The sequence below is a fragment of the Nycticebus coucang genome, chromosome 1, assembly GCF_027406575.1.
Source record: "Nycticebus coucang isolate mNycCou1 chromosome 1, mNycCou1.pri, whole genome shotgun sequence".
Lineage (NCBI taxonomy): Eukaryota > Metazoa > Chordata > Mammalia > Primates > Lorisidae > Nycticebus > Nycticebus coucang.
The window spans coordinates 141468682-141495550 of NC_069780.1; the positions used below are offsets into that span (position 1 = coordinate 141468682).

Below are 26869 nucleotides of genomic sequence, written 5' to 3' on the forward strand. Positions count from 1 at the left end.
TCATCACATGAGGTCTGACAATTAAGTTCATGAACCCATCCTAGAAAAAGTGCTTTGAAGGGTGAACTAGGCCCTGGCATCAGTGCGTAGCTTCCCATGGGGAATACTTCAAAGATGACCATAGTGATATTTAGCAATGGGGTATGTAGTACTTTTCCTAGGATGAGTACACGAATTTAATTGTCTGACCTCATACACAAATAAAAAATCAGTTTGAACAGCCAAAAATGCCCCATTAATGATGTCAGAAAATGAAACAAAATACCTAAGTGCAAACTTAATAAGAAAAGCCCAAAACCTGTATGAGGAAAACTACAAAGCACTCTTCAAAGTTCCAAAAGCACACTTGAAGAAATAGAAACATATACTATATTTTGGTATATCAGCTCTTATAAAGGTAATATACACATAAAACACAATCCCAGTATAAAATACAGATGCTCCTTGACTTACAATGGGGTTACATCCTGATAAGCCTATAAGTTGAAATTATTGTAAGACAAAAATGGGCATTTTGTATACACAACGGGATGCAAAAACACAAAACACAATATCGAAAATACACTGGCAACATAGCACGGTGTGGACTACTGGCTGTTTACTCGCATTATGCCATGTCTGACTTAGAGCTTCACTGGGAGAGAGTATCATACTGCATATCAGATGTGCAGTATGTCTAGAAAAAGAGTAAAATTTGAAATCCAAAGTATGGTTTCTAATGAACGTATAAATTGTGAAATGCTTTTAAAATAGTGCGAATTCCTTTCACACCATTGTAAAGCCAGAAAATTGTAGTCTAACCCATCATAGGTAGAAATCATATCCATCACCATAATTTTTTCTGACAAAAAGCAAGTTTATTATAAGATTTATTTGGAAGAACAAGGAAAAAGAACCAGGAAAAAAAATAAAACTCTAAAAAATAAAAACAATGTGTAGAGCACAGAGAACCACCTTATATACAACAGAGCCTCTATAATTCAAAACAGTATGGTATTGGCACCTGACCACAGAAACCAATGAAATAGAATGGAAAATTGAGACATAGATCTAATTGGATATGGAAATTTAGTACATAATAAAGGAGGCATTTCAAATCAGTGAGAAAAAGATCATAAAATTTATGGATTAGATTATATTTTACATTTTCCTAGTATCAACATAATGAAACTACAAAGGCTAAATAGATGAAAATAATATTTCAAATAAAAACTTATACATATAATGTATAAAATTTTTAAAGTTTGGTTTTGTATGTGCATACAAAAATTTTTAAGAGAAAACCATCTTAAGAATCTTTTTTTTTAATTTATTGTTAAATCATAGCTGTGTACATTAGTACAATCATGGGGCACCATACACTGGTTTTATACACCATTTGACATAAAAAAAAAAATCAGTGAGAAAAGTGCTGAGAAGATAACTGGATAGTGGGCAGTGCCTGTGGCTCAGTGAGTAGGGCACCAACCCATATATGGAGGGTGGTGGGCTCAAACCCGGCCCCAGCCAAACTGCAAAAAAAAATAGCCAAACATTGTGGTGGGCACCTGTGGTCCCAGCTACTCAGGAGATTGAGGCAAGAGAATCGCCTAAGCCCAAGAGCTGGAGGTTGCTGTGAGCTGTGACGCCACAGCACTCTATTGAGGGCGACAAAGTGAGACTCTGAAAAATAAAAAAATAAAATAAAATAAAAGATAACCAGATAGCCATATTATAAAGATAAAATTGGATACACTTCTCACACCACATACTATGTTAAAATCCAAATGGATTACAGATTTAAATGTAAGATAAATCTATACAAATACCATAAGAAAACATAGGTAAATGGTTCTAGAATGAGACAGAAGGAAAATTGTTTGCATTGTGATTCAAAATCTAGAAGCAAGTAAGAGAAAAGATTTATCGCCCAACTCCATACTCACTTAGCACTAATTGCTACCAAAAGGCATTTACTAAATACATTTACAGGCTATTTATTTATTTATTTATGAGACAGAGTCTCACTCTGTTGCCCTGGGTAGAGTGCTGTGGAGTTATCATATCTCACGGCAACTACAAACTCTGGGGCTCAGGTGATCCTCTTGCTTCAGCCTCCTGAGTAGCTGGGACAACTGGTGTGCACCAACATACTTAGCTAATTTTTCCATTTTTAGTAGAGATGGGGTCTCATTCTTGCTCAGGCTGGTCTCAAATTCCTGAGCTCAAGCAATGCACCCACCTAAGCCTCCCAGAGTGCTAAGATTACAGGCATGAGCCACCACACCCAACCCAGGCAAATACTTTAGTTATTGCTATCTGAGACAATAGATAACAATTAGGATAAACTACAGACTAAAAAACTTAGAAGGAATGGCTAGGGAATAATATACTTTGGGGAAAAGAGCTTCAGAAAGTTTTGACACATTCATGGCAATCTATAAGGCACACAGATACAGCACTGTACACACATTCAGGAAAGACCTAAGCACACTTCAAGCTCTCGCCTCTGGCTGATTTCTATTTCCTGCAACTCAGGAAGTGAAAACTAAGACAGAGTTGTGAACTGCCAGGCTGAGTAATGAAGTTGTACTCCAACACACATATATACATAGTGCCCCTTTGCAAAAACTAACAGATTTTTTGTTTCCAAACATTTAAGGAAATCTGTGTCCAATCACTAGCTGAACATTAAGCTAATGAAACAAACTTCATTTTGTGGTCACAAATGAAAAAATAAAGACTTCTAAAAATTAGTTCAAGAAAACCACTAAAAACAAACAACATGTAGAAACAAACAAAAACCCCAGAGACGATAGAGAATCTGATTTCCAGAGTCCCCACATTATGATATTCAAATTTTCCAGTTTTCAACAAATAATTAGAAAGTATGCAAAGAAATAAGGAAGTATAGTCCATGCCCAGGGAAGAAATAATCAATAGAAACTAACCCTATGGTAGTGTTACTAGAAAAAAAAAATTATATCAGCTATTTAAGTATGTTCAAGGAACTAAAAAATTTTTTTAAAAAATCATGTCTAAAGAGGGCAGCACCCGTGGCTCAAAGGAGTAGGGTGCTGGCCCCATATGCCAGAGGTGGTGGGTTCAAACCCAGCCCCAGCCAGAAACTGCAAAAAAAAAAAAAAAATCATGTCTAAAGAATTAAATGAAAGCATAAAACAATGTCTCACCAAATGGAGAATATCAATAAAAAGACAAACTATCCAAAAGTAACCAAATAGAAATTCTGGAGCTAAAAAGTACAATAACTGAAATTAAAATTTTACAACAGAGATTCAATAGTAGATAATTTCAAACAAACAACAACAAAAAAGAAACAGTAAACCTGAAGATAGATCAGTGAAGATTATCCAATTTGAAGAATAGAAAAAATAATAATAAAGGAAAAGGAAAAAAGTCTGAGAAACCTGTTGGATGGCATCAAGCACAACAACGTATACATAGTGGGAGTACCAGAAGAAGAAGAGAAAAAATACTTAAGAATGATTGGCAAGGCGGCGCCCATAGCTCAGTGGGTAGAGCGCCAGCCATATACAATGAGGCTGGCGGGTTCGAATCCGGCCCAGGACAGCTAAAAGCAACAACGACAACCGCAACAGAAAAATAGCCGGGCGTTGTGGCGGGCACCTGTAGTCCCAGCTACTTGGGAGGCTGAGGCAAGAGAATCGCTTAAGCCCAAGAGTTTAAGGTTGCTGTGAGCTGTGACATCACAGCAGTCTTCCAAGGGCAACAGCTTGAGACTTTGTCTCAAAAAATAAAAAAAAAAGAATGATTGGCAAAAAAACATTCCCATACCCAAATTTAATGAAAGATACTAATCTCGGGCAGCGCCTGTGGCTCAGTCAGTAGGGCGCCAGCCCCATACACCAAGGGTGGCGAGTTCAAACCCAGCCTCTGCTGAACTGTAACAAAAAAATAGCCGGGCATCACCACGGGTGCCTGTTGTCTCAGCTGCTCAGGAGACTGAGGCAAGAGAATTGCCTAGGCCCAGGAGTTGGAGGTTGCTGTGAGCTGTGTGATGCCACAGCACTCTACCAAGGGCGATAAAGTGAGACTCTGTCTCTACAAAAAAAAAAAAAAAAAAAACACTAATCTCCACATCCAAGAGACCAACAAAGTCCAAGTAAGGGAAACTCAAAGAGATCCATACCAAGACCACGCATATCTAATTTATCACTGTTGAAAGTCAAAGACAAAAAGAACGTATCTTGAATGCAACAGGAGAGAAGAAATCACCACGTTCAATATGTCCTCAATAATACTGGCAGTCAATTTCTCAATAAGGAGGCCAGAGGCAGTGGCCTCCTTTCCCTGTGCCATACGATGTAGTTAAAGTCCTAAAAGAAAAAGAAAGCCAACTAAGAATTCTAGCAAAACTATCTTTTAAAACTAAAAGAAAAATTAATAAATACTCAAGGGGCAATAATGAAAGCACATTAAGACAAATACAGTATTGAACAAACATGTTTTTGTGCTGTCTGTCTGTCACCAGCAGACCTGTCCTAGAAGGAATGCTAAAGCCTTAAATGCAAGAACACTAAACAGTAGCTTGAATCTATATGAAAAAATAAGTCTGAGTAGATATCTGACATGTTAAGAAATTATTACTCATTGTATTGAGGTATGATCATTGTACCATGGTTTTATTTTATCATAATAGTCCCTCTCTTGTAGAGAGAGACACAAAAATATTCCCAACTGAAGTAACCCTTCAAAATTCATGCCCTTCCTAGATCCTCAGAATTTGGCCTTTAGCAGACATAATTAGTTAAGATGTTTCATACGGAAGTAGAGTGGGCCCTTAATCCATTATGACTGGTGTCCTAAAAGAAATGAAGGGACATAGAGGCAGAGACACAGGGAAAGCACCACGTGAAGATGGAGAAAATGATGCAGGTACAGGCCCAGGAACACCATGGTTGCCAGCAACCACCAGAAACTTAGGGGTGTGGGTCAGATTCCTCCTCAATGTGCTCAGAAGAAAACATTATGACACCTTAATTGCAGACTTCTAGACCCCAGAATTGTGAGAAAATATACTTCTTTTGTTCCAAGCCACCAGATGTAGTTTGTTCTGGCAGCTCTACAGATAACACTAACATAGAAATGATGTCTCGGATTCACTTCAAAGTAATCCAGGGTGGATGGGGAACAGATGGGGCTATAAATGAAATAAGTTAAGCCTTGAGTTCATCATTGTAGCAAGGTGATGAGTTTGGAGGGTTCTTTATACTCTTTATCCTTTATACTCTTCTCCCTACTGATGTTGAATGTGTTTTAAGTGTTCTATAAAGAAATATTTTTAATATCCCCTCATATGGGCACAACGCATTCGTTCTTGCTGCTATTTAATCTATTACATGTTTGTTCCACACTGTATTTGTTTCAATGTGCTGTCATTTTTGCTCCTTGAGTATTTATTTGTGATCCCCGCTTTACGGGCAACAAAGAGGTGAACAGCTTGTATTTTGTCACAGAGCCAGTCCGTGGTACCATCAAGGCGAGACCTCAGTCTCTGGACTCGGTCTAGGGGCCTTTCCCTGCACCATACAAGCCACCCCCCCCCCATCCTTCCTGCATGGAACTCCTTATCTTCTTAGGACATGAGCTCTGCCTTCAGAGAGGGTGTAATCCTATTGAGGAACTAACGTCTACATTATAAAATCTTCAGAGGATTGTAGGAAATCCTGAGCAATAAAATTTAAGTCCAATACAATATAATAAAAATCAAGATGTACAATACAAAAAAAGTTTGTGTATCTATACCTCTTGTGCAGAAAACATGGATTTCAGTCTCAGCTGAAGTCAGATAAGCCCCCCTGATACCCCTGAGCATCTTAAAACTATTATAATGCTTGCCCTAATCACTTCGTTCGGTTGTCTGAAGAATAAAACAGCATCATGTATGTAAAAATGCTCCATAATCTGCAAGAGCCCACTAAGGTAAAGAATTATTAGTAAAGCTAAAATTGCATAGTGGTTCATACTTGCACTCAAATCCCCACAAGTCCCCGAAGTCTCTTAGTATCAAACAAAATGTTATTTCCATGAAATGCCCCTTATTGCTTAAAGAGATTAATTGTAACTATTTATTCATGGTTTGGGAGAAGTCATTAAAGAATTACTGCTTTGCAAAGGCACATTGGACCCTAAGCCTTCTACAGATAAGTGTGGAATCGCTGCTAATAAGCAAAAGGAGGCTTCCTGTTGGCATCAGGCTTTGCTCTTGCTGACAGGCAAAACTTCAGTCATGTCCAAAACTGGTGCGGAAAAACACTAGGGAAAGGATTGAGCTCTCATCGTAGACAGCATTCTTAGCTGATCACCAAAGCAGAACACCAACAGAAAGACAGAAACCAAAGAAAGGGGTGCTTATTCATGACAACAAAACAAATGGCTGAATATGTCAGGCTAAGAACTTCTTTCAATCCTGGAGGGATTGTACTGTATTGATTTTTTTTTTTTCTTCTCTGAGCTGATAGAACTGATGAGAGACTTGGAATCATGTGGCTATAGCCAGAGTGTGTATTTATTAAGCATTTCAAGCTGTTGGTCATACAATTAGGTTCAAACGCCCTCTCTCAGTTCTCAAAACAATCAGCCCAAGGAGAACTGGCAGCCCTGGAGGTTCATAAAGTGGCCGGTGTTAGCACAACAGTGGGAGGTGAAATTCAGCAGACACCATGGTGTGGGTGTGAGAGCAGCTTTGCTGCTCCTAGGCTCTCCCCTCTGTGTCTGCAGACCTGGAAGGAAATAGGCTCCATGTGCCTGGTCTTTTCTGATTTGAAAAGGTTTTCTGAGAATTCTTTAGCAATCACAAATCTTTCTGATTCATTACGGTAAAGAATAATTCTCCATAAATAGGACTGAGTTTTGCCAGAAGCTCTGGAAGACACATGAAAATTAAAGGTCACAATTAACCCTGTAACTGAGTGTTTTTTCCATTTGAAACAAACACTTCATATTTATTCAGTGCCTTCTTGTGACATTCTCTTTAAAACAAGTATTTGTTCTTCTAAAATTTTAATTACCTCTGTAAGATCCTAGAATTGGGTGTGTGAGTGTAAGTCAATAAGCAAGTTGTATGTGACACACACCTTTCTGCGGGTATACTCTCTGCATGCAGCTCCTGGGATCATGGGTTGCTATGTGAAACAGTAGTTGTCTATTTACTTTCTTAGCTGTGTGAACATAAGCAACTTGACTTTGGCTTTCTCATCTGTAAAGTAGGGAGAGTAATAGTATTTACCTCATGCTACTGAAGAATGACACATACTAAACATTTTGTAAGTATTTGTCATTATTATTATATTATTACTTTAAACACAGTTCAGGGTAGTCTGAGTACCCTGAATATGAGGATTGGGTCTAATTCTCCACATCATGGTGCCTGGCACATAATAGGTGCTCAGTAAATATCAAGTGGGTGGTTGAATGAATGGATCAACTGTTTGCATGAGCAAGCAGGTGTGTGAACAAGAATGCAACATGAAACTCTAGCAAACATAGGTTGACAACCTGAAGATCTTTCTGAGTTGTAATATTCATTGGTGCTTCTGTGTCCAATGTTAAAGGAGTATGTGTCAATAGAAGCAGGGGTGGTGGTGAGACCTATATATTTTTTGTTGATGTAGTTATTAAAAGATCATACATATTTGTGTATCTGATGCTAAAAGAATCTCAATGGCTGCCCAGCTACTGAGAAACCTGGCAGAGAAGGCTTGAGACACAGAAGGGATCCTGGGAATGCCAAAAGAGTTTCTGGAGCCAATAGCCATTGGAAGCCACAGATGCTGTGGCTGAAGCCACTGCTACTGATCATATTGCTGCCATCAGAAGTATCCTTAGGAAAACATCAAAACCCACTGGGAACAATCAAGGACTCTATTCCTTTTAGAGTAGTGCCAAAGAAAATGAAATACCTGGGAGTGTACCTAACAAAAGATGTGAAATATCTCTACAAAGAGAACTATGAAACTCTGAGAAAAGAAATAGCTGAAGATGTCAACAAATGGAAAAACATACCATGCTCATGCCTAGGAAGAATCAACATTGTTAAAATGTCCATACTACCCAAAGCAATCTATAGATTTAATGCAATCCCTATTAAAGCACCTCTGTTATATTTTAAAGATCTAGAAAAACTAGTACTTCTTACATGGAAACAGAAAAAAACTTGAATAGCTAAGACATTACTCAGAAATAAAAACAAATCAGCTGGAATCACGCTACCAGACTTCAGACTATACCATAAATCTATAGTGATCAAAACAGCATGGTACGGGCACAAAAATAGAGGGGCAGATGTATGCAACAGAATAGAGAACCAAGAGATGAACCCAGCTACTTACCATCATTTGATCTTTGATAAGCCTATCAAAAATATAAATTGGGGGAAAGACTCCCTATTTAAGAAATGGTGCTGGGTGAATTGGCTGGCATCTTGTAGAAGACTGAATCTGATGGTCGTCCCTATTTCAGGCAAATGGAAATCAGAAAAAAGCAGGTGTTGCAATTCTATTTGCAGACACAATAGGCTTTAAACCAACAAAAGTGAGGAAGGATAAAAATGGTCACTTCATATTTGTTAAGGGTAATACTCAATATGATGAGATTTCAATTATTAATATTTATGCACCCAACCAGAATGCACCTCAACTTATAAGAGAAACTCTAACAGACGTGAACTACTTGATTTCCTCCAGCTCCATAATAGTCAGAGATTTTAACACTCCTTTGGCAGTGTTGGATAGATCCTCCAAGAAGCTGGCAAAGAAATTTTAGATTTAAACCTAACCATCCAACATTTGGATTTAACAGACATCTACAGAACATTTCATCCCAACAAAACTGAATACACATACTTCTCATCAGCCCATGGAACATACTCCAAAATTGATCACATCTTAGGTCACAAGTCTAACCTTGGTAAATTTAAAGGAATAGAAATTATTCCTTGCATCTTCTCAGACCACCAGGGAATAAAAGTCGAACTCAGTAACAACAGGAATCTGCATACACACATAAAAACATGGAAGTTAAATAACCTTATACTGAATGATAGATTAGATTAAGAAGGAAATTGCCAAATTTTTTGGAACAATACTGAAGACATGAATTATCAGAACTTCTGGGATACCACAAAGGCAGTCCTAAGAGGGAAATTTATAGCACTGCAAGCCTTCCTCAAGACAACGGAAAGAGAGGACGTTAACAACTTCATGGGACATCTCAAGCAAACCCAGTAGAAGAAAAGATATAACCAAAATTAGAGCAGAATTAAATGAAATTAAAAAAAGAGAATAATACAACAGATCAATAAATCAAAAAGCTGGTTTTTCGAAAAGGTCAATAAAATAGATAAACCTTTGGTTAACCTAACCAGGAAAAAAAGAGTAAAATCTCTAATTTCATCAATCAGAAATGACAAAGACGAAATAACAACAGAATCCTCAGAAATTCAAAAAATACTTAATGAATATTACAAGAAACTTTATTCTCAGAAATATGAAAATCTGAAGGAAATTGACCAATACTTGGAAGCACGTCACCTTCCAAGACTTAGCCAGATTCAAGTGGAAATGTTGAACAAGCCTATATCAAGTTATGAAATAGCATCAACCATACAAAATCTCCCTAAAAATAAAAGCCTGGGACCAGATGGCTTCACATCAAAATTCTACCAAACCTTTAAAGAGGAACTAGTACCTATATTACTCAACCTGTTCCAAAGCATAGAAAAAGAAGGAATACTACCCAACACATTCTATGAAGAAAACATCACCCTGATCCCCAAACCAGGAAAAGACCAAACAAGAAAAGAAAATTATAGACCAGTATCACTAATGAATATAGATGCAAAAATATTCAACAAGATCCTAACAAATAGAATCCAGCAACATATCAAACAAATTATACATCATGACCAAGTCGGTTTTATCCCAGGGTCTCAAGCCTGGTTTCAATATACGTAAATCTATAAATATAATTCAGCACATAAACAAATTAAAAAATAAAGACCATATGATTCTCTCAATTGATGCAGAAAAAGCTTTTGATAATATCCAGCATCGTTTCATGATCAGCACACTTAATAAAATTGGTATAGAAGAGACATTTCTTAAACTGATAGAGGCCATCTACAGCAAACCCACAGCCAATATCGTATTGAATGGAGTTAAATTGAAATCATTCCACTCAGATCAGGAACCAGACAAGGCTGCCCATTGTCTCCACTGCTCTTTAACATTGTAATGGAAGTTTTAGCCATCACAATTAGGGAAGAAAAGGAGATCAAGGGTATCCATATAGGGTCAAAAGAGATCAAACTTTCACTCTTTGCAGATGATATGATTGTATATCTGGAAAACACCAGGAATTCTACTACAAAACTCTTAAAAGTGATCAAGGAATATAGCACCGTCTCAAATTACAAAATCAACGTCATAAATCAGTAGCCTTTATATATACCAACAATAGTCAAGCTGAAAAAACAGTTAAGGTCTCTATTCCATTCACAGTAGTGCCAAAGAAGATGAAATATTTGGGAGTTTATCTAACAAAGGATGTGAAAGATCTCTATAAAGAGAACTATGAAACTCTAAGAAAAGAAATAGCTGAAAATGTTAACAAATGGAAAAACATACCATGCTCGTGGCTGGGAAGAATCAACATTGTTAAAATGTCCATAGTACCCAAAGCAATATACAATTTTAATGCAATCCCTATTAAAGCTCCACTGTCATACTTTAAAGATCTTGAAAAAATAATACTTCGTTTTATATGGAATCAGAAAAAACCTCGAATAGCCAAGACATTACTCAGAAATAAAAACAAAGCAGGAGGAATCATGCTACTGGACCTCAGGCTATACCAGAAATCAATAGTGATCAAAACAGCATGGTACTGGCACAAAAACAGAGAGGGAGATGTATGGAACAGAACAGAGAACCAAGAGATGAACCCAGCTACTTACCGTTACTTAATCTTTGACAAGCCAATTAAAAACATTCAGTGGGGTAAAGATTCCCTATTTAACAAATGGTGCTGGGTGAACTGGCTGGCGACCTGTAGAAGACTGAAACTGGACCCACACCTTTCACCATTAACTAAGATAGACTCTCACTGGATTAAAGATTTAAACTTAAGACATGAAACTATAAAAATACTAGAAGAAAGTGCAAGGAAAACTCTTGAAGAAATCGGTCTGGGCGAATATTTTATGAGGAGGACCCCCCGGGCAATTGAAGCAGCTTCAAAAATATACTAGTGGGACCTGATCAAACTAAAAAGCTTCTGCACAACCAAGAACACAGTAAGTAAAGCAAGCAGACAGCCCTCAGAATGGGAGAAGATATTTGCAGGTTATGTCTCCGACAAAGGTTTAATAACCAGAATCCACAGAGAACTCAAACGCATTAGCAAGAATAGAACAAGGGATCCCATCGCAGGCTGGGCAAGGGACTTGAAGAGAAACTTCTCTGAAGAAGACAGGTGCACGGCCTACAGACATATGAAACAATGCTCATCATCCTTAATCATCAGAGAAATGTAAATCAAAACTACTTTGAGATATCAGCTAACTCCAGTAAGATTAGCCCATATCACAAAATCCCAAGACCAGTGATGGTGGTGTGGATGTGAAGAAAAGGGAACACTTCTACACTGCTGGTGGGAATGCAAATTAATACATTCCTTTTGGAAAGATGTTTGGAGAACACTTAGACATCTAAAAATAGACCTGCCGTTGGCCCTGAATCAAGGCCAGCAGTTTGCTGAAGCTGTTGGTTTCAAGCAGGTGCCTAAAGAATTATCTTTCTATGGTCTGTTGGCCATTTCAGAACTTTGGAAATGTAATGGTCAATTCATTAGAAAGAAACAGTATGAGTCATTGGTGATAGTTGGAGGCTAGTGTGATTTGTAGTCTTAATACTGTCGGGTTCCAAAATACCCATAAAATATTACTATATTTATCTCAAAAGGATATTTAAGTTATTTGTTAGAATTATAATGCTGTTAAATCTTAATTACAGCTCCCCAAAATGACTGTGGGTTTTTACCCAAAATAAAAAGATAATTCTACAGTAAAAAATAATAATAATAATAATAATTAATAAATAAAAATAGACCTGCCATGCAATCCTATAATTCCTCTACTAGGTATATACCCAGAAGACCAAAAATCACATTATAACAAAGATACTTGTACCAGAATGTTTATAGCAGCCCAATTCATAATTGCTAAGTCATGGAAAAAGCCCAAGTGCCCATCGATCCACGAATGGATGAATAAATTGTGGTATATGTACACCATGGAATATTATGCAGCCTTAAAGAAAGATGGAGACTTTACCTCTTTCACATTTACATGGATGGAGCTCTAACATATTCTTCTCAGTAAAGTATCTCAAGAATGGAAGAAAATGTATCCAATGTACTCAGCCCTACTATGAAACTAATTTATGGCTTTCATATGAAAGCTATAACCCAGTGATAACATAAGAATATGGGGAAAAGGGAGAGGGAGGGGAGGGAGGATGATTGGTGGGATTATACCTGCGGTGCATCTTACAAGGGTACACGTGAAACTTAGTAAATGTAGAATATAAATGTCTTAACACAATAAGAAAATGCCAGGAAGGCTATGTTAACCAGTGTGATGAAAATATGTCAAATGGTATATAAAACCAGTGTATGGTGCCCCATGATCGCATTAATGTACACAGCTATGATTTAATAAAAAGAAAAAAAAAGAAGAAGACGACTGAATCTGGACCCACACCTTTTACCGCTAACAAAAATTAACTCTCACTGGATAAAAGCCTTAAACTTAAGACATTACACTATAAAGATTCTTGGAGAGAGTACAGGGGAAACACTTGAAGAAATTGGCCTGGGAAAAATCTTTAGGAGGAGGACCCCCTTCCCCCCGGGCAATTGAAGCAATACCAAAGAGACATTACTGGGATCTGATCAAACTAAAAATCTTCTGAACTACCAAGAACACAGTATGTAAAGCAAGTAGACAGCCCTCAGAATGGGAGAGAATATTCTCAGGTTACATTTCTGACAAAGGTCTGATAACCAGAATCCACAGAGAACTCAAACTTAAGAAAAGAACAAGTGATCCCATTTCATTGTGGGCAAGAGACTTGAACAAAAGCTTGGTCTACAGGCACATGAAAAAATACTCATCATCTTTAATCATCAGAGAAATGCAAATCAAAACCACTTTGAGAGACCATCTAACTACAGTTAGAGTAGCCCACATAACAAAATCCCAAAACTATAGATGTTGGCATGGATGTGGAGAAAAGGGAACACTTCTGCACTGTTGGTGGGAATGCAAGCTAATATGTTCCTTTTGGAAAGAAGTTTGGAGAACACTCAGGGATCTAAAAATAGACCTGCTGTTAGATCCTGCAATTCCTCTACTAGGAGTATATCCAAAAGACCAAAAATCACTTTGCAACAAAGTTATTTGTACCAGATTATTTATTGCAGCTCAATTCATAATTGCCAAGTCATGGAAGAAGCCCAAGTGCCCACTGACCCATGAATAGATTAATAAATTGTGGTATATGTATACCATGGAATATTATGCAGCCTTAAAAAAGATAGAGACTTGGGCCATGCCTGTGGCTCAGTGGGTAAGGTGCCGGCCTCATATACCAAGGGTGTCAGGTTTGAACCTGGCCCTGGCCAGCTAAAACAGCAGTGGCAACTGCAACAAAAATAGCCGGGCATTGTGGTGGGCAACTGTAGTCCCAGCAACTCAGGAGGCTGAGGACACCCTACCCCAAGAGCTGGAGGTTGCTGTGAGCTGTGACACCATATCACTCTACCGAGGGCGACAAAGTGAGACTCTGTCTCTACAAAAAAAAAAAAGATGGAGACTTCACCTCTTTAATGTTTACATGGATGAAGCTGGAACATATTCTTCTTAGTAAAGTATCTCAAGAAGAGAAGAAAAAGTATCCAGTGTACTCAGTACTTTTGTGAAACCAATTTATATTTACTCACACTTTTTTATGAAAGATAGAACACAACTATAGCCCAGGATAAGGGAGAGAAATGGAGTGGGAAGGAAGGGGAGGGGGGAGGTTTGATAGAGGGAGGGTAAATGGTGGGACCACACCTATGGAGCATATTGCAAGGGTACAAGTCAGATCTATCAAGTACAGAACATAAATGTCTTAACACAATAATCAAGTAAATGAGATGAAAGCTATATTAATTTGTTTGATGTAAGCACTCCAAACTGTATAAAAAAACCAACACATTGGACCTCACATATGCACAAATGTATTCATGATCTATGTGTATATGAGTTAATAAAAGGAAAAAAAATAAAATAAGAGTAAATATGGAAAAAACAAAACCCACTGGGACCAGAGAAGAAACTGTGCTAGGACATGCTGTCACTAGGAGAGCCTTAGCAAGCATCACTGTGGAAGCCACTAGCCAGAACCACTGTGGTGACACATGGAAAGCCATACACGTGAGGAGCAGTAGGGAGACCTCTATGCTTCAGGCTCCAGGCCACTCTGCCGGGCAACCCTGACTTTCCAATAGAGGCCAGAGACTGTGAGTGTCTCTGATGATTAAAGATGATGAGTATTTTTTCATGTGCCTGTAGACCAAGCTTTTGTTCAAGTCTCTTGCCCACAATGAAATGGGATCACTTGTTCTTTTCTTAATAAGTTTGAGTTCTCTGTGGATTCTGGTTATCAGACCTTTGTCAGAAATGTAACCTGAGAATATTCTCTCCCATTCTGAGGGCTGTCTACTTGCTTTACATACTGTGTTCTTGGTAGTTCAGAAGATTTTTAGTTTGATCAGATCCCAGTAATGTCTTTTTGGTATTGCTTCAATTGCCCAGGGGGAAGAGGGTCCTCCTCCTAAAGATTTTTCCCAGGCCAATTTCTTCAAGTGTTTCCCCTGTACTCTCTCCTAAGCAGAGAGAAATAGGGGTGAGGGGCTCTAGGCCACTCAGGTTCCAGAGAGCTCAGGTTCTTGGTGAAGGATGTGGGATCCCATTCCCACTTTTGTACTTCATTGTGGAGGAGGGAAGTTTCCTGATTACCAGTCGCTATTTAATCCCATTCTTGCTCGCTTTTTAAATTTTTTTCCTCCTTAGGCAATAAATGATGGTGCTACTTTAAAGCAAAAATCATAAAAATTTGTTATAAGATATTTATACCTTTTTTGCTAGAAGCTCCCTCTGGCCACGTGAGCGTGGCCATGTTATTGAATTTGGCCTTCTTCTAAGTCTGTTTCCCCACCTATGCTCTTAGACTCCCTTTCCATTAAATATGGATAGTGTTGCTCTCTGCCTGCTGGCTCTCCCCTTTGTGCTGGTATTTTATATTCATGGAAGTTCAGCAAGGAACAAAATATAGAATTCAGCACAGAGCTTCTGTCCATTGGGTTTTCATTCAAAATTCAACAGGTAGACAAAGCTCCTGCATAAGAAAAGGCTGAGGTGACTCAGGGGGAGCAAGTAGTGCCTGCGTACTGTGATGATGCCTGGACGAGGGCGGCCAGGATTCTGAGAGCCACAGATGATCTTTTCAAGGAAATTGAGTCTGAAGATGGGAACATCCCATGCCAGGGTCACACCAAGTGAGTATTACCACCCCCAAAGTCAGCGGAGTTTAAGCCACACAAACATAATACACTCCCATCACCTGCAGCCTGGTGGGCATTTTTGTGGTCATTTTTATAAGGTGGGGACAAATGGAGATTTTACAACTGCACGTGGGTAATGTATCCAAAAAGCAATGAGACCAACAGCGTGGGTCAATTACCTCATGTGTGAAAAAGATGATGCTAAGAATTGTCAGAAAGTACAATCAGAAATGTCACTGGCAAGCTTCCTGCTCTCAGTGTTAACCATATTGCTGTGAAACAGAAGACCATTGTGCACCACATGAAAGCGTTTTGGACAATGATGAACCACTACAATGATGTTTCCATAAGATTATAATGGAGCTAAAACATTCCTATCACGTAGTGAGTCCACAGGCATTGAAATGCCCTAGCTCAATGCATTGCCCATGTGTTTGTAGCCAGGTGTGTAGGAGGCTCCACCATCGAGGTCTGTGTAAGTGCACTCCACGAAGTTCACGCCACAACAAAATCACCTAACGATGCATTTCTCAGAACATAATCCCCACCATTAAACAATGCATGCCTGTACTTAGTAAATTTTCTAGCAAGTTGGAGTTTTGGTTGGACTTTGAAGACTGGGTAGAATTTGGGACAAGGGAGAAGAGAGACACTGGCCGTGCCCTGGAGCCATCTCACACAGTCTCCTGAGAGCTGCCTTTTACCTTTTCAGGAATATTGTGAGCTGGTTGTTAAACGCAGTGATGCCTAAAAATTAAATGATAAAAGTTTACAATGAAATAAATTCTATTTTAAAAGGTCATACTCAGAACTCATCATTTCCTATTTTACTGCATTTTATTTTATTTTTAATTTTTTTTTTGATACAGAGTCTCACTTTGTCATCCTTAATAGAGTGCTGTGACATCATAGCTCACAGCAACCTCAGACTCCTAGCCTCAAGCAATCCTGTTGCTTCAAACTTTCATTTTTAGTAGAGACAGGGTCTTGTTCTTGCTCGGGCTAGTCTCCAACTCTGGAGCTCAAGCAATCCACCCGCTTCAGCCTCACAATGCTAGGCTTACAGGCATAAGCCACCCTGCCTGGCTATTTTACTATATTTTATCACTATCTATGCGGTTGAGATTATTTACATCTATTGTGTAGAGCTGCTATGGTGGAAATATTAACACTACATAGGAGTTTGCTGCTGCCCATCTTTTCCTAACTTCAGGAGGGGAGTATTTACACAACAGAAGTCTGCAGACCCTGCAAATCGGGGCTTCATTGTTTTGTCTATTGTTTATACTTAAGAAAATGATAGAAAGAAAACATTAAAAATGAGGATTGGGTGGCGCCTGTGGCTCAGTGAGTAGGGCATATACCAAGGGTGGCGGGTTCAAACCCAACCCTGTCTAAACTGCAACAAAAAAATTAGCCAGGCGTTGTGGTGGGTGCCTATAGTCCCAGCTACTGGGGAGGGTGGGGCAAAAGAATCACCTAAGCCCAGGAGTTGGAGGTTGTTGTGAGCTGTGACGCCATGACACTCTACCGAGGGCAATAAAGTGAGACTCTGTCTCTACAAAAAAAAAAAAAAAATGAGGATTAATGGTGGGGCACAGTGGCTTGTACCTGTAATCCTAGCACTCTGGGAGGCCAAGACAGGTCGGTTGCTTGAGCTCAGGAGTTCAAGACCAGCCTAAGCAAGAGGAAGACCTCATCTCTACTAAAAATAGAAAAATTATCTGGGCATTGTGGCAGGTGCCTGTAGTCCCAGCAACCTGGGAAGTTGAGGCAGAAGAATTGCCTGAACCTGGGAGTTTGAGGTTGCTGTAAGCTATGAAACCATGGCACTCTAGCCTGGGCAACAGAGTGAGACTCTGCCTCAAAAAGAAAAAAAAATGCAGGTTAATCTTAAAAATATGTTTATAGTCATGGTGGAGGGGGGAAGGAAAAGCAGAGAGAGGGAAGGAGGGAGAGGGGTGGGGCCTTGGTGTGTGCCACATGTTCTGCGGGCAAGACATGAGTGCAAGAGGGACTTTACCTAACAAATGCAACCAGTGTAACCTGGCTTATTGTGCCCTCAATGAATCCCCAACAATAAAAAAAAGAAAAGGAAAAAAATATATATGTTTATAGTAGTTATATTGTGAATGATCAAAAAATAGAAGAAATCTTCTAGAACGTGAAAATTATTGTCTGAGTCAGCAGTCTCTCACAACATTGATAACCAGTGAAGTTCTAACATGCTCATCAATGTAAAGAAAAATGTTGACCAACATTCATGTCAGAACTACAGCGAGAAAGCCAGTTATTAAACATTGACCAACACGCCACTGGAGGAGGCCACCATGAAAAAGTAACAGCAATTGAGGAGAAGGAATCTTCCCCAACACATTCTATGAAGCAAATATCACCCTGATACCAAAACCAGGAAAAGTCCTAAACAAAAAGGAGAATTTCAAACCAATCTCACTCATGAATATAGATGCAAAAATTCTCAACAAAATCCTAGCCAATAGATTATAGCTTATCATCAAAAAAGTCATTCATCACGATCAAGTAGGTTTCATCGCAGGGATACAAGGCTGGTTTAACATACGCAAGTCCATAAACGTAATCCACCATATTAACAGAGGCAAAAATAAAATCATATGATCCTCTCAATAGATGCAGAAAAAGCATTTGATAAAATCCAGCATCCTTTTCTAATTACAACACTGAAGAGCATAGGCATAGGTGGCACATTTCTAAAACTGATTTGAAGCTATCTATGACAAACCCACAGCTAATATTTTACTGAATGGAGTAAAACTGAAAGCTTTTCCTCTTAGAACTGGAACCAGACAAGGTTGTCCTCTGTCACCTTTACTATTCAACATAGTGCTGGAAGTTCTAGCCAATACAATTAGGCAAGACAAGGAAATAAAGGGAATTCAAATGGGAGCAGAGGAGGTCAAACTCTACCTCTTTGCTGACGACATGATCTTATACTTAGAGAACCCCAAAGACTCAACCACAAGACTCCTAGAAGTCATCAAAAAATACAGTAATGTTTCAGGATATAAAATCAATGTCCACAAGTCAGTAGCCTTTGTGTACACCAATAACAGTCAAGATGAGAAGCTAATTAAGGACACAACTCCCTTCACCATAGTCTCAAAGAAAATGAAATACCTAGGAATATACCTAACGAAGGAGGTGAAGGACCTCTATAAAGAAAACTATGAAATCCTCAGAAAGGAAATAGCAGAGGATATTAACAAATGGAAGAACATACCATGCTCATGGATGGGAAGAATCAACATTGTTAAAATGTCTATACTTCCCAAAGCAATCTACCTATTCAATGCCATTCCTATCAAAATACCAACACTGGGCGGCGCCTGTGGCTCAGCGGGTAAGGGCGCCGGTCCCATATGCCGGAGGTGGCGGGTTCAAACCCAGCCCCGGCCAAATTAAAAAAAAAAAAAAAACAAAACAAAATACCAACACCGTTCTTTCAAGATTTGGAGAAAATGATTCTGCGTTTTGTATGGAACCAGAAAAAAACCCGTATAGCTAAGGCAGTTCTTAGTAATAAAAATAAAGCTGGGGCATCAGCATACCAGATTTTAGTCTGTACTACAAAGCCATAGTGGTCAAGACAGAATGGTACTGGCACAAAAATAGAGACATAGACACTTGGAATCAAATTGAAAACCAAGAAATGAAACTAACATCTTACAACCACCTAATCTTCGATAAACCAAACAAGAATATACCTTGGAGGAAAGACTCCCTATTCAATAAATGGTGTTGGGAGAACTGGATGTCTACATGTAAAAGACTGAAACTGGACCCACACCTTTCCCCACTCACAAAAATTGATTCAAGATGGATAAAGGACTTAAATTTAAGGCATGAAACAATAAAAATCCTCCAAGAAAGCATAGGAAAAACACTGGAAGATATTGGCCTGGGGAAAGACTTCATGAAGAAGACTGCCATGGCAATTGCAACAACAACAAAAATAAACAAATGGGACTTCATTAAACTGAAAAGCTTCTGTACAGCTAAGGAGACAACAACCAAAGCAAAGAAACAACCTACATAATGGGAAAGGATATTTGCATATTTTCAATCAGACAAAAGCTTGATAACTAGGATCTATAGAGAACTCAAATTAATCCACATGAAAAAAGCCAACAATCCCATTTATCAATGGGCAAGAGACATGAATAGAACCTTCTCTAAAGATGACAGATGAATGGCTAACAAACATATGAAAAAATGTTCAACATCTCTATATATTAGAGAAATGCAAATCAAAACAACCCTGAGATATCATCTAACCCCAGTGAGAATGGCCCACATCACAAAATCTCAAAACTGCAGATGCTGGCGTGGATGTGGAGAGAAGGGAGCACTTTTACACTGCTGGTGGGACTGCAAACTAGTACAATCTTTCTGAAAGGAAGTATGGAGAAACCTCAAAGCACTCAAGCTAGACCTCCCATTTGATCCTGCAATCCCATTACTGGGCATCTACCCAGAAGGAAAAAAATCCTTTTATCATAAGGACTCATAAGATATTATTGTTAGTAAAGCATCACAAGAATGGAGAAGCATGAATCCTATGTACTCAATTTTGATATGAGGACAATTAATGACAATTAAGGTTATGGGAGGGAGAAAAAGCAGAAAGAGGGATGGAGGGAGGGGGTGGGGACTTGGTGTGTGTCACACTTTATGGGGGCAAGACATAATTGCAAGAGGGACTCTGCCTAATAATTATAATCAGTGTAACCTGGCTTATTGTACCCTCAATGAATCCCCAACAATAAAAGTACTTTGAGTGCAAAAAAAAAAAAAAAAGAAAAGAAAAAGTAACAGCATGTGCAAAATGGCAGAAACTGAAATGCTACCATTGAAGGGCATAGCATGGTATGGTGGCAATGACATGGGCTTTAGTCATGGGTTCAAACCCCAGCTCTGCTATGTATTAGCTGTGAAAACTTAGACAAGCTGTGTAACAATACTGAACCTAAGTTTCACCATACAGTGTTACTATAAGTAGAGAGAATGCAGTATTAAGTACCTATAACAGTGCTTGATGCGTATCACACACCCAATATAGATACTATAGTGAACCCATATAAAATGTGTTTTATAGTCAACCCACATAAAATAGGTTAACTGAGTAGCTGGTTTATTTAGGGGATGAATGGGAGCCTTGGGTCTTGAATCTAGGTGTGCAGAATTGATTATGTAAACATTGGTGGGTCACTAAAGGGTCTGAGCTCAGACATGTTGTCATAGGAAAATGGGGATGACAGTGGGTTGCAATGCACTCCTTTTTTCTATATGTGGACATCTAGCATAGCCCTTAATAATTTTTGTTATGTACATAACAATGTCTTAGAGATATGGGCAGATCCCAAAATACCTTCTGAATCAGAGAAAGACTAAGTTATAATGTACTTAATATCAGTTGTGTGTTAAGTGTACCTCAGCATACTCTAATTCTTTAGAAATCTATAATTTATACCCAGTAGCTATAATAATGCCTAACTAAGCAGGACACCAGACTCATCCTAGATATTTTTCTGCCTGTAATACTTTCATCAGATAAATTACCAAGACCTGTAGTCCCAGCTTGGCAACTGTAGCTCAGTGGTTAGGGCACCAGCCACATGCACTGGGGCTGGTGGATATGAACTCATCCCTGGCCTGTTAAACAAATAAACAAAAACAACAACACAACAAACAATAGCCGAGGGTTGTGGTGGCCACCTGTAGTCCCAGCTACTTGGGAGGCTGAGACAAGAGGATCACTTGAGCCCAAGAGTTTGAGGTTGCTGTGAGCTAGGATACCATAGCACTCTATCAAGGATAACAAAGTGCGACTCTGTCTCAAATTAAAAAAAAAAAAAATACAAAGAAGAAAAAAGATGGTGGCCGAGTAACAGCTTCCCTGCAACTGGGAACAGCAAGTCTGGGGAGACAAGACTCCAGGCATCTCTGGCCGGTGGGATCTGCCTATAATCATCCCTTTGAGGATACAGGGAGCCAGCAAGGGACTTCTGGACCCCAAGAAGAGGACAAAAACAGTGGAAAACTGGCAAGTGATTGCGTGTGCTCAATCGACCTAATCACGCTGGCAACCGTAAGTACAAGCAGCAGTGAGACTGCAAATCAGAAAGGCCTTACCTGTGAACTGTTTTGGTGTTCTTGGACTTGGCACTCAGTTGAACTGCCTTGGGGAGAGCTGGAGCAGGAGTATGGAGAACTTTGGGCATTGTCTGGGGCCCCAGACTGAGCCACTGAGCTGGGCGCAGGAAGCCATTGTGAAAGAACTGCCCCAGCAAGCTCCGCCCTGAGGGTCTCAGAGCAAGGATTGGGTGGGTAAAAGTAACCTACTGACTGAGCAGCCTAAAGGCGGGGACTGAGCTGCCTTACAGCCTTAATCCTTAGGGGCAGAGTGAGACGGTTTTGGCACACTGGAGCCTTGGGCTGTTGCCCTGGGTAGAGTGCCATGATGTCACAGCTCATAGCAACCTCAAACTCCTGGGCTTGGCACCACCCAGACCTCCATAAGAGCTGTTCAGTGACCCCCGACTGGTGACCCGCACCCACCGGGCCTCCACATTCCCTGACCAGGAACTGCGGGAGCCACGCAACCCTGCGTCCTCCCTCCTGTGTACTCCCAGCTTCCACACTAGCCCATTCATCTGGACAGGGACTCTGGTAGCTGCGTGCCCTTTGGAGCCCTCCCTGCCTCTGCGCAGAGCTCTTCTCCTGGCCAGAGACGGCTGGAGCCTTGGGCTCTCTGTGCCAAAGTCACTAGGCGCCTGGCACTCCCAGAACTGTGTGCACCACCCCGAGCCCTGTTGCTGGATCTGGGTGTGTCACAAACCGGAGCTGCTTCCACAACCAGAACTCCCTAGCTAGAACAGCCCCAGAGGAACTACACAGGGTCACTCCCTACAAAGATCCAGCAACAATAGAGTGATCCCGCTGGGGTCTAATCTTGGAGAGACACCTCCCCAACTCTGAGGACAGCCACAGGCAATGGTGAAAAACAATCATGAGGCGAAATCAACAGAAAAACTCTGGCAATATGAATAATCAGAGTAGATCAACTCCCCCAAGGATCAATGGGGCAGAAACAGCATAAGACCCCATGCACAAACAAATAGCTGAGATGTCAGAAATTGAATTCAGGATCTGGATAGCAAATAAGATTAAATTAGAATTCCAAAAATTATCTCAAGAATTCAACGGATTCAAAGACCAAATGACCAAAGATTTTGACACATTGAGACAAGAAGATGCATCCCTCAAAGATCTGAGAAACACAGTAGAATCCTTCAGTAAGAGAATGGAGCAAGCAGAAGAAAGGATTTCTGACATTGAAGACAAAGCTTTTGAATGCTCCCAAACCCTCAAAGAAGAAGAGAAATGGAGAGTAAAAACAGACCACTCTCTCAGAGAGCTCTTGGATAATTTGAAGAAAACCAATATTCGGGGCGGTGCCTGTGGCTCAGTGAGTAGGGCGCCGGCCTCATATGCCGAGGGTGGCGGGTTCAAACCCAGCCCCGGCCAAACTGCAACAACAACAAAAAAATAGCCGGGCGTTGTGGCGGGCGCCTGTAGTCCCAGCTGCTCGGGAGGCTGAGGCAAGAGAATCGTGTAAGCCCAAGAGTTGGAGGTTGCTGTGAGCCGTGTGATGCCACGGCACTCTACCCGAGGGTGGTACAGTGAGACTCTGCCTCTACAAAAAAAAAAAAAAAGAAAACCAATATTCGTCTTATAGTGATCCCTGAAAGTGATGAAGTGGCTTCACAAGGCACAGAATCTCTTCTCCATGAGATTATGAAGGAGAACTTTCCAGACATGCCAAGAGATTCCAAAATTCAGATAGCAGACAGTTTCAGAACTCCAGCACAACTCAACCCAAATAAGACATCCCCCAGACACATCATAATCAATTTCACTAAAGTTAATATGAAGGAGAAAATTCTGAAAGCTGCCAGATGAAAGAAAACCATTACCTACAAGGGGAAGCATATCAGAATAACTGCAGATCTCTCTGCTGAAACCTTTCAAGCTAGAAGAGGATGGTCATCGACTTTTAATCTCCTAAAACAAAATAACTTTCAACCCAGGATCCTGTACCCAGCTAAACTGAGCTTCATTTATGACGGAGAAATTAAATACTTCAACAACATTCACATGTTGAAGAAATTTGCCACAATTAAACCAGCTCTCCAGGACATTCTTAGACCTATCCTCCATAAAGACTAGCATAATTCTCCACCACAAAAGTAAACACACCCGAAAAATTTTTGATCAAATTCCAACTTCCACAGTCGCAAAAGGATTAAAAATGTCCACCGGTCTCTCGAAAGGCATATCAATACTCTCAATTAATGTGAATGGTTTAAATTGTCCCCTAAAGAGGCATAGGTTGGCGGACTGGATACAAAATCTCAAGCCAGATATCTTCTGCATCCAAGAATCGCATCTTACATTAAAAGACAGATATAGACTCAAGGTGAAGGGATGGTCATCTATATTCCAGGCAAATGGAAAGCAGAAAAAAGCAGGCGTTGCAATCCTGTTCGCAGACACAATGGGCTTTAAACCAACCAAAATAATTAAGGATAAGGATGGACACTTCATATTTGTTAAAGGTAATACTCAATATGATGAGATCTCAATTATTAATATTTATGCACCCAACCACAACGCACCTCAATTTATAAGAGAAACTCTAACAGACATGAGCAACTTTATTTCCTCCACTTCTATAGTACTTGGAGATTTTAACACCCCTTTAGCAGTCCTGGATAGATCCTCCAAAAAGAAGCTAAGCAAAGAAATTTTAGATTTAAACTCAACCATTCAACATCTGGACTTAACAGACATCTACAGAACATTTCATCCCAACAAAACTGAATACACATTCTTCTCATCAGCCCACAGAACATACTCCAAAATCGACCACATCCTAGGCCACAAATCTAACCTCAGCAAATTTAAAAAAATAGAAATTATTCCTTGCATCTTCTCAGACCATCATGGAATAAAAGTTGAACTAAATAACAACAGGAACCTGCATACCTATACAAAAACATGGAAGCTAAACAACCTTATGCTGAAGGATACATGGGTTATAGACAAGATTAAGAAGGAAATCACCACATTTTTGGAACAAAACAACAATCAAGACACGAATTACCAGAACCTCTGGGATACTGCAAAGGCAGTCCTAAGAGGGAAATTTATAGCACTGCAAGCCTTCCTCAAGAGAACGGAAAGAGAGGAAGTCAATAACTTAATGGAACATCTCAAGCAACTGAAGAAAGAAGAACATTTCAATCCCAAACGCAGCAGAAGAAAAGAAATCACCAAAATCAGAGCAGAATTAAATGAAATTGAAAACAAAAGAATTATACAACAGATCAATAAATCCAGCAGCTGTTTTTCTGAAAAGATCAATAAAATAGATAAACCTTTGGCCAACCTAACCAGGAAAAAAAGAGTAAAATCTCTAATTTCATCAATCAGAAATGGTAATGATGAAATAACAACAGACCCCTCAGAAATTCAAAAAATCCTTAATGAATACTACAAGAAACTCTACTCTCACAAATATAAAAAGCTGAAAGAAATCGACCAATACCTGGAAGCACGCCACCTACCAAGACTTAGCCAGAACGAAGTGGAAATGTTGAACAGGCCTATATCAAGTTCTGAAATAGCATCAACTATACAAAATCTCCCTAAAAAGAAAAGCCCAGGACCAGATGGCTTTACGTCAGAATTCTACCAACATTAAAGAAGAACTAGTACCTATACTACTAAACCTCTTCCAAAATATAGACAAAGAAGGAATATTACCCAGCACATTCTAAGAAGCAAACATCACCTTGATCCCCAAACCAGGGAAAGACCCAACAAGAAAAGAAAATTATAGACCAATATCACTAATGAATATAGATGCTAAAATACTCAAAAAGATCCCAACAAACAGAATCCAACAACACATCAAAAAAATTATACACCATGACCAAGTTGGATTTATCCCAGGGCCTCAAGGCTGGTTCAATATACGTAAATCTATAAATGTAATTCAACACATAAACAAACTTAAAAATAAAGACCATATGATTCTTTCAATTGATGCAGAAAAAGCTTTTGATAATATCCAGCATCCCTTCATGATCAGAGCACTTAAGAAAATTGGTATAGAAGGGACATTTCTTAAACTAATAGAGGCCATCTACAACAAACCCACAGACAATATCATATTGAATGGAGTTAAATTGAAATCATTTCCACTTAAATTAGGAACCAGGCGAGGTTGCCCATTGTCTCCATTGCTCTTTAACATTGTAATGGAAGTTTTGGCCATTGCAATTAGGGAAGAAAAGGCGATCAAGGGTATCCACATAAGGTCAGAAGAGATCAAACTTTCACTCTTCGCAGATGATATGATCGTATATCTGGAAAACACTAGGGATTCTACTACAAAACTTTTAGAAGTGATCAAGGAACACAGCAATGTCTCAGGCTACAAAATCAACACCCATAAATCTGTAGCCTTTGTATATACCAACAATAACCAAGCTGAAAAAACAGTCAAGGACTCTATTCCTTTCACAGTAGTGCCAAAGAAGATGAAATATTTGGGAGTATTCCTAACAAAGGATGTGAAAGATCTCTACAAAGAGAACTATGAAACTCTAAGAAAAGAAATAGCCGAAGATGTTAACAGATGGAAAAACATACCATGCTCATGGCTGGGAAGAATCAACATTGTTAAAATGTCCATACTGGGACAAACGGAAGTGTAGGTGACGGTCCAAGACATCGCCGCCAAGCTGGGAAGCGGGGAGGTGGCCGAGACTGACCCCAAAACCATGCAGAATCTGGCCTTGGTGGTGCAGACCCTCCTGCAGCAGATGCAAGATAAATTTCAGACCATGTCTGACCAGATCAATGGAAGAATTGATGATATGAGTAGTCGCATTGATGATCTGGAGAAAAATATCACAGACCTCATGACACAGGCTGGAGTGGAAGAACTGGAAGGTGAAAGCAAGATACCTGCCACACAAAAGAGTTGAAGGTTGCTAATTTACACTGAAATCTGGAACACCTTTTTTCCAAGCCAAGAGAAGATTGAATGGCTTTTTGCAACTAACTACTATGTGTAGACAGGTTTTATATTATAAAATGTGTGTTCTTATCACATACTATATGGTTAGAT

At 39.5% G+C, this 26869-nt stretch overlaps 1 protein-coding gene and 1 non-coding gene across 2 annotated transcripts; both read left to right on the forward strand.

The window, feature by feature from the left end:
* Positions 1–4878: 4878 nt before the first annotated feature.
* On the forward strand, positions 4879–26869 carry LOC128591258 (heat shock factor-binding protein 1-like). Its single transcript, XM_053598744.1, has 2 exons — positions 4879–4896; positions 26454–26869. The coding sequence occupies exons 1-2, from the start codon at positions 4879–4881 to the stop codon at positions 26724–26726; spliced, it is 291 nt and encodes a 96-aa protein (XP_053454719.1). The 3' UTR covers positions 26727–26869.
* On the forward strand, positions 11747–11883 carry LOC128593253 (small nucleolar RNA SNORA2/SNORA34 family). Its single transcript, XR_008382303.1, has one exon. It is a non-coding gene; the product is annotated as a small nucleolar RNA SNORA2/SNORA34 family (small nucleolar RNA).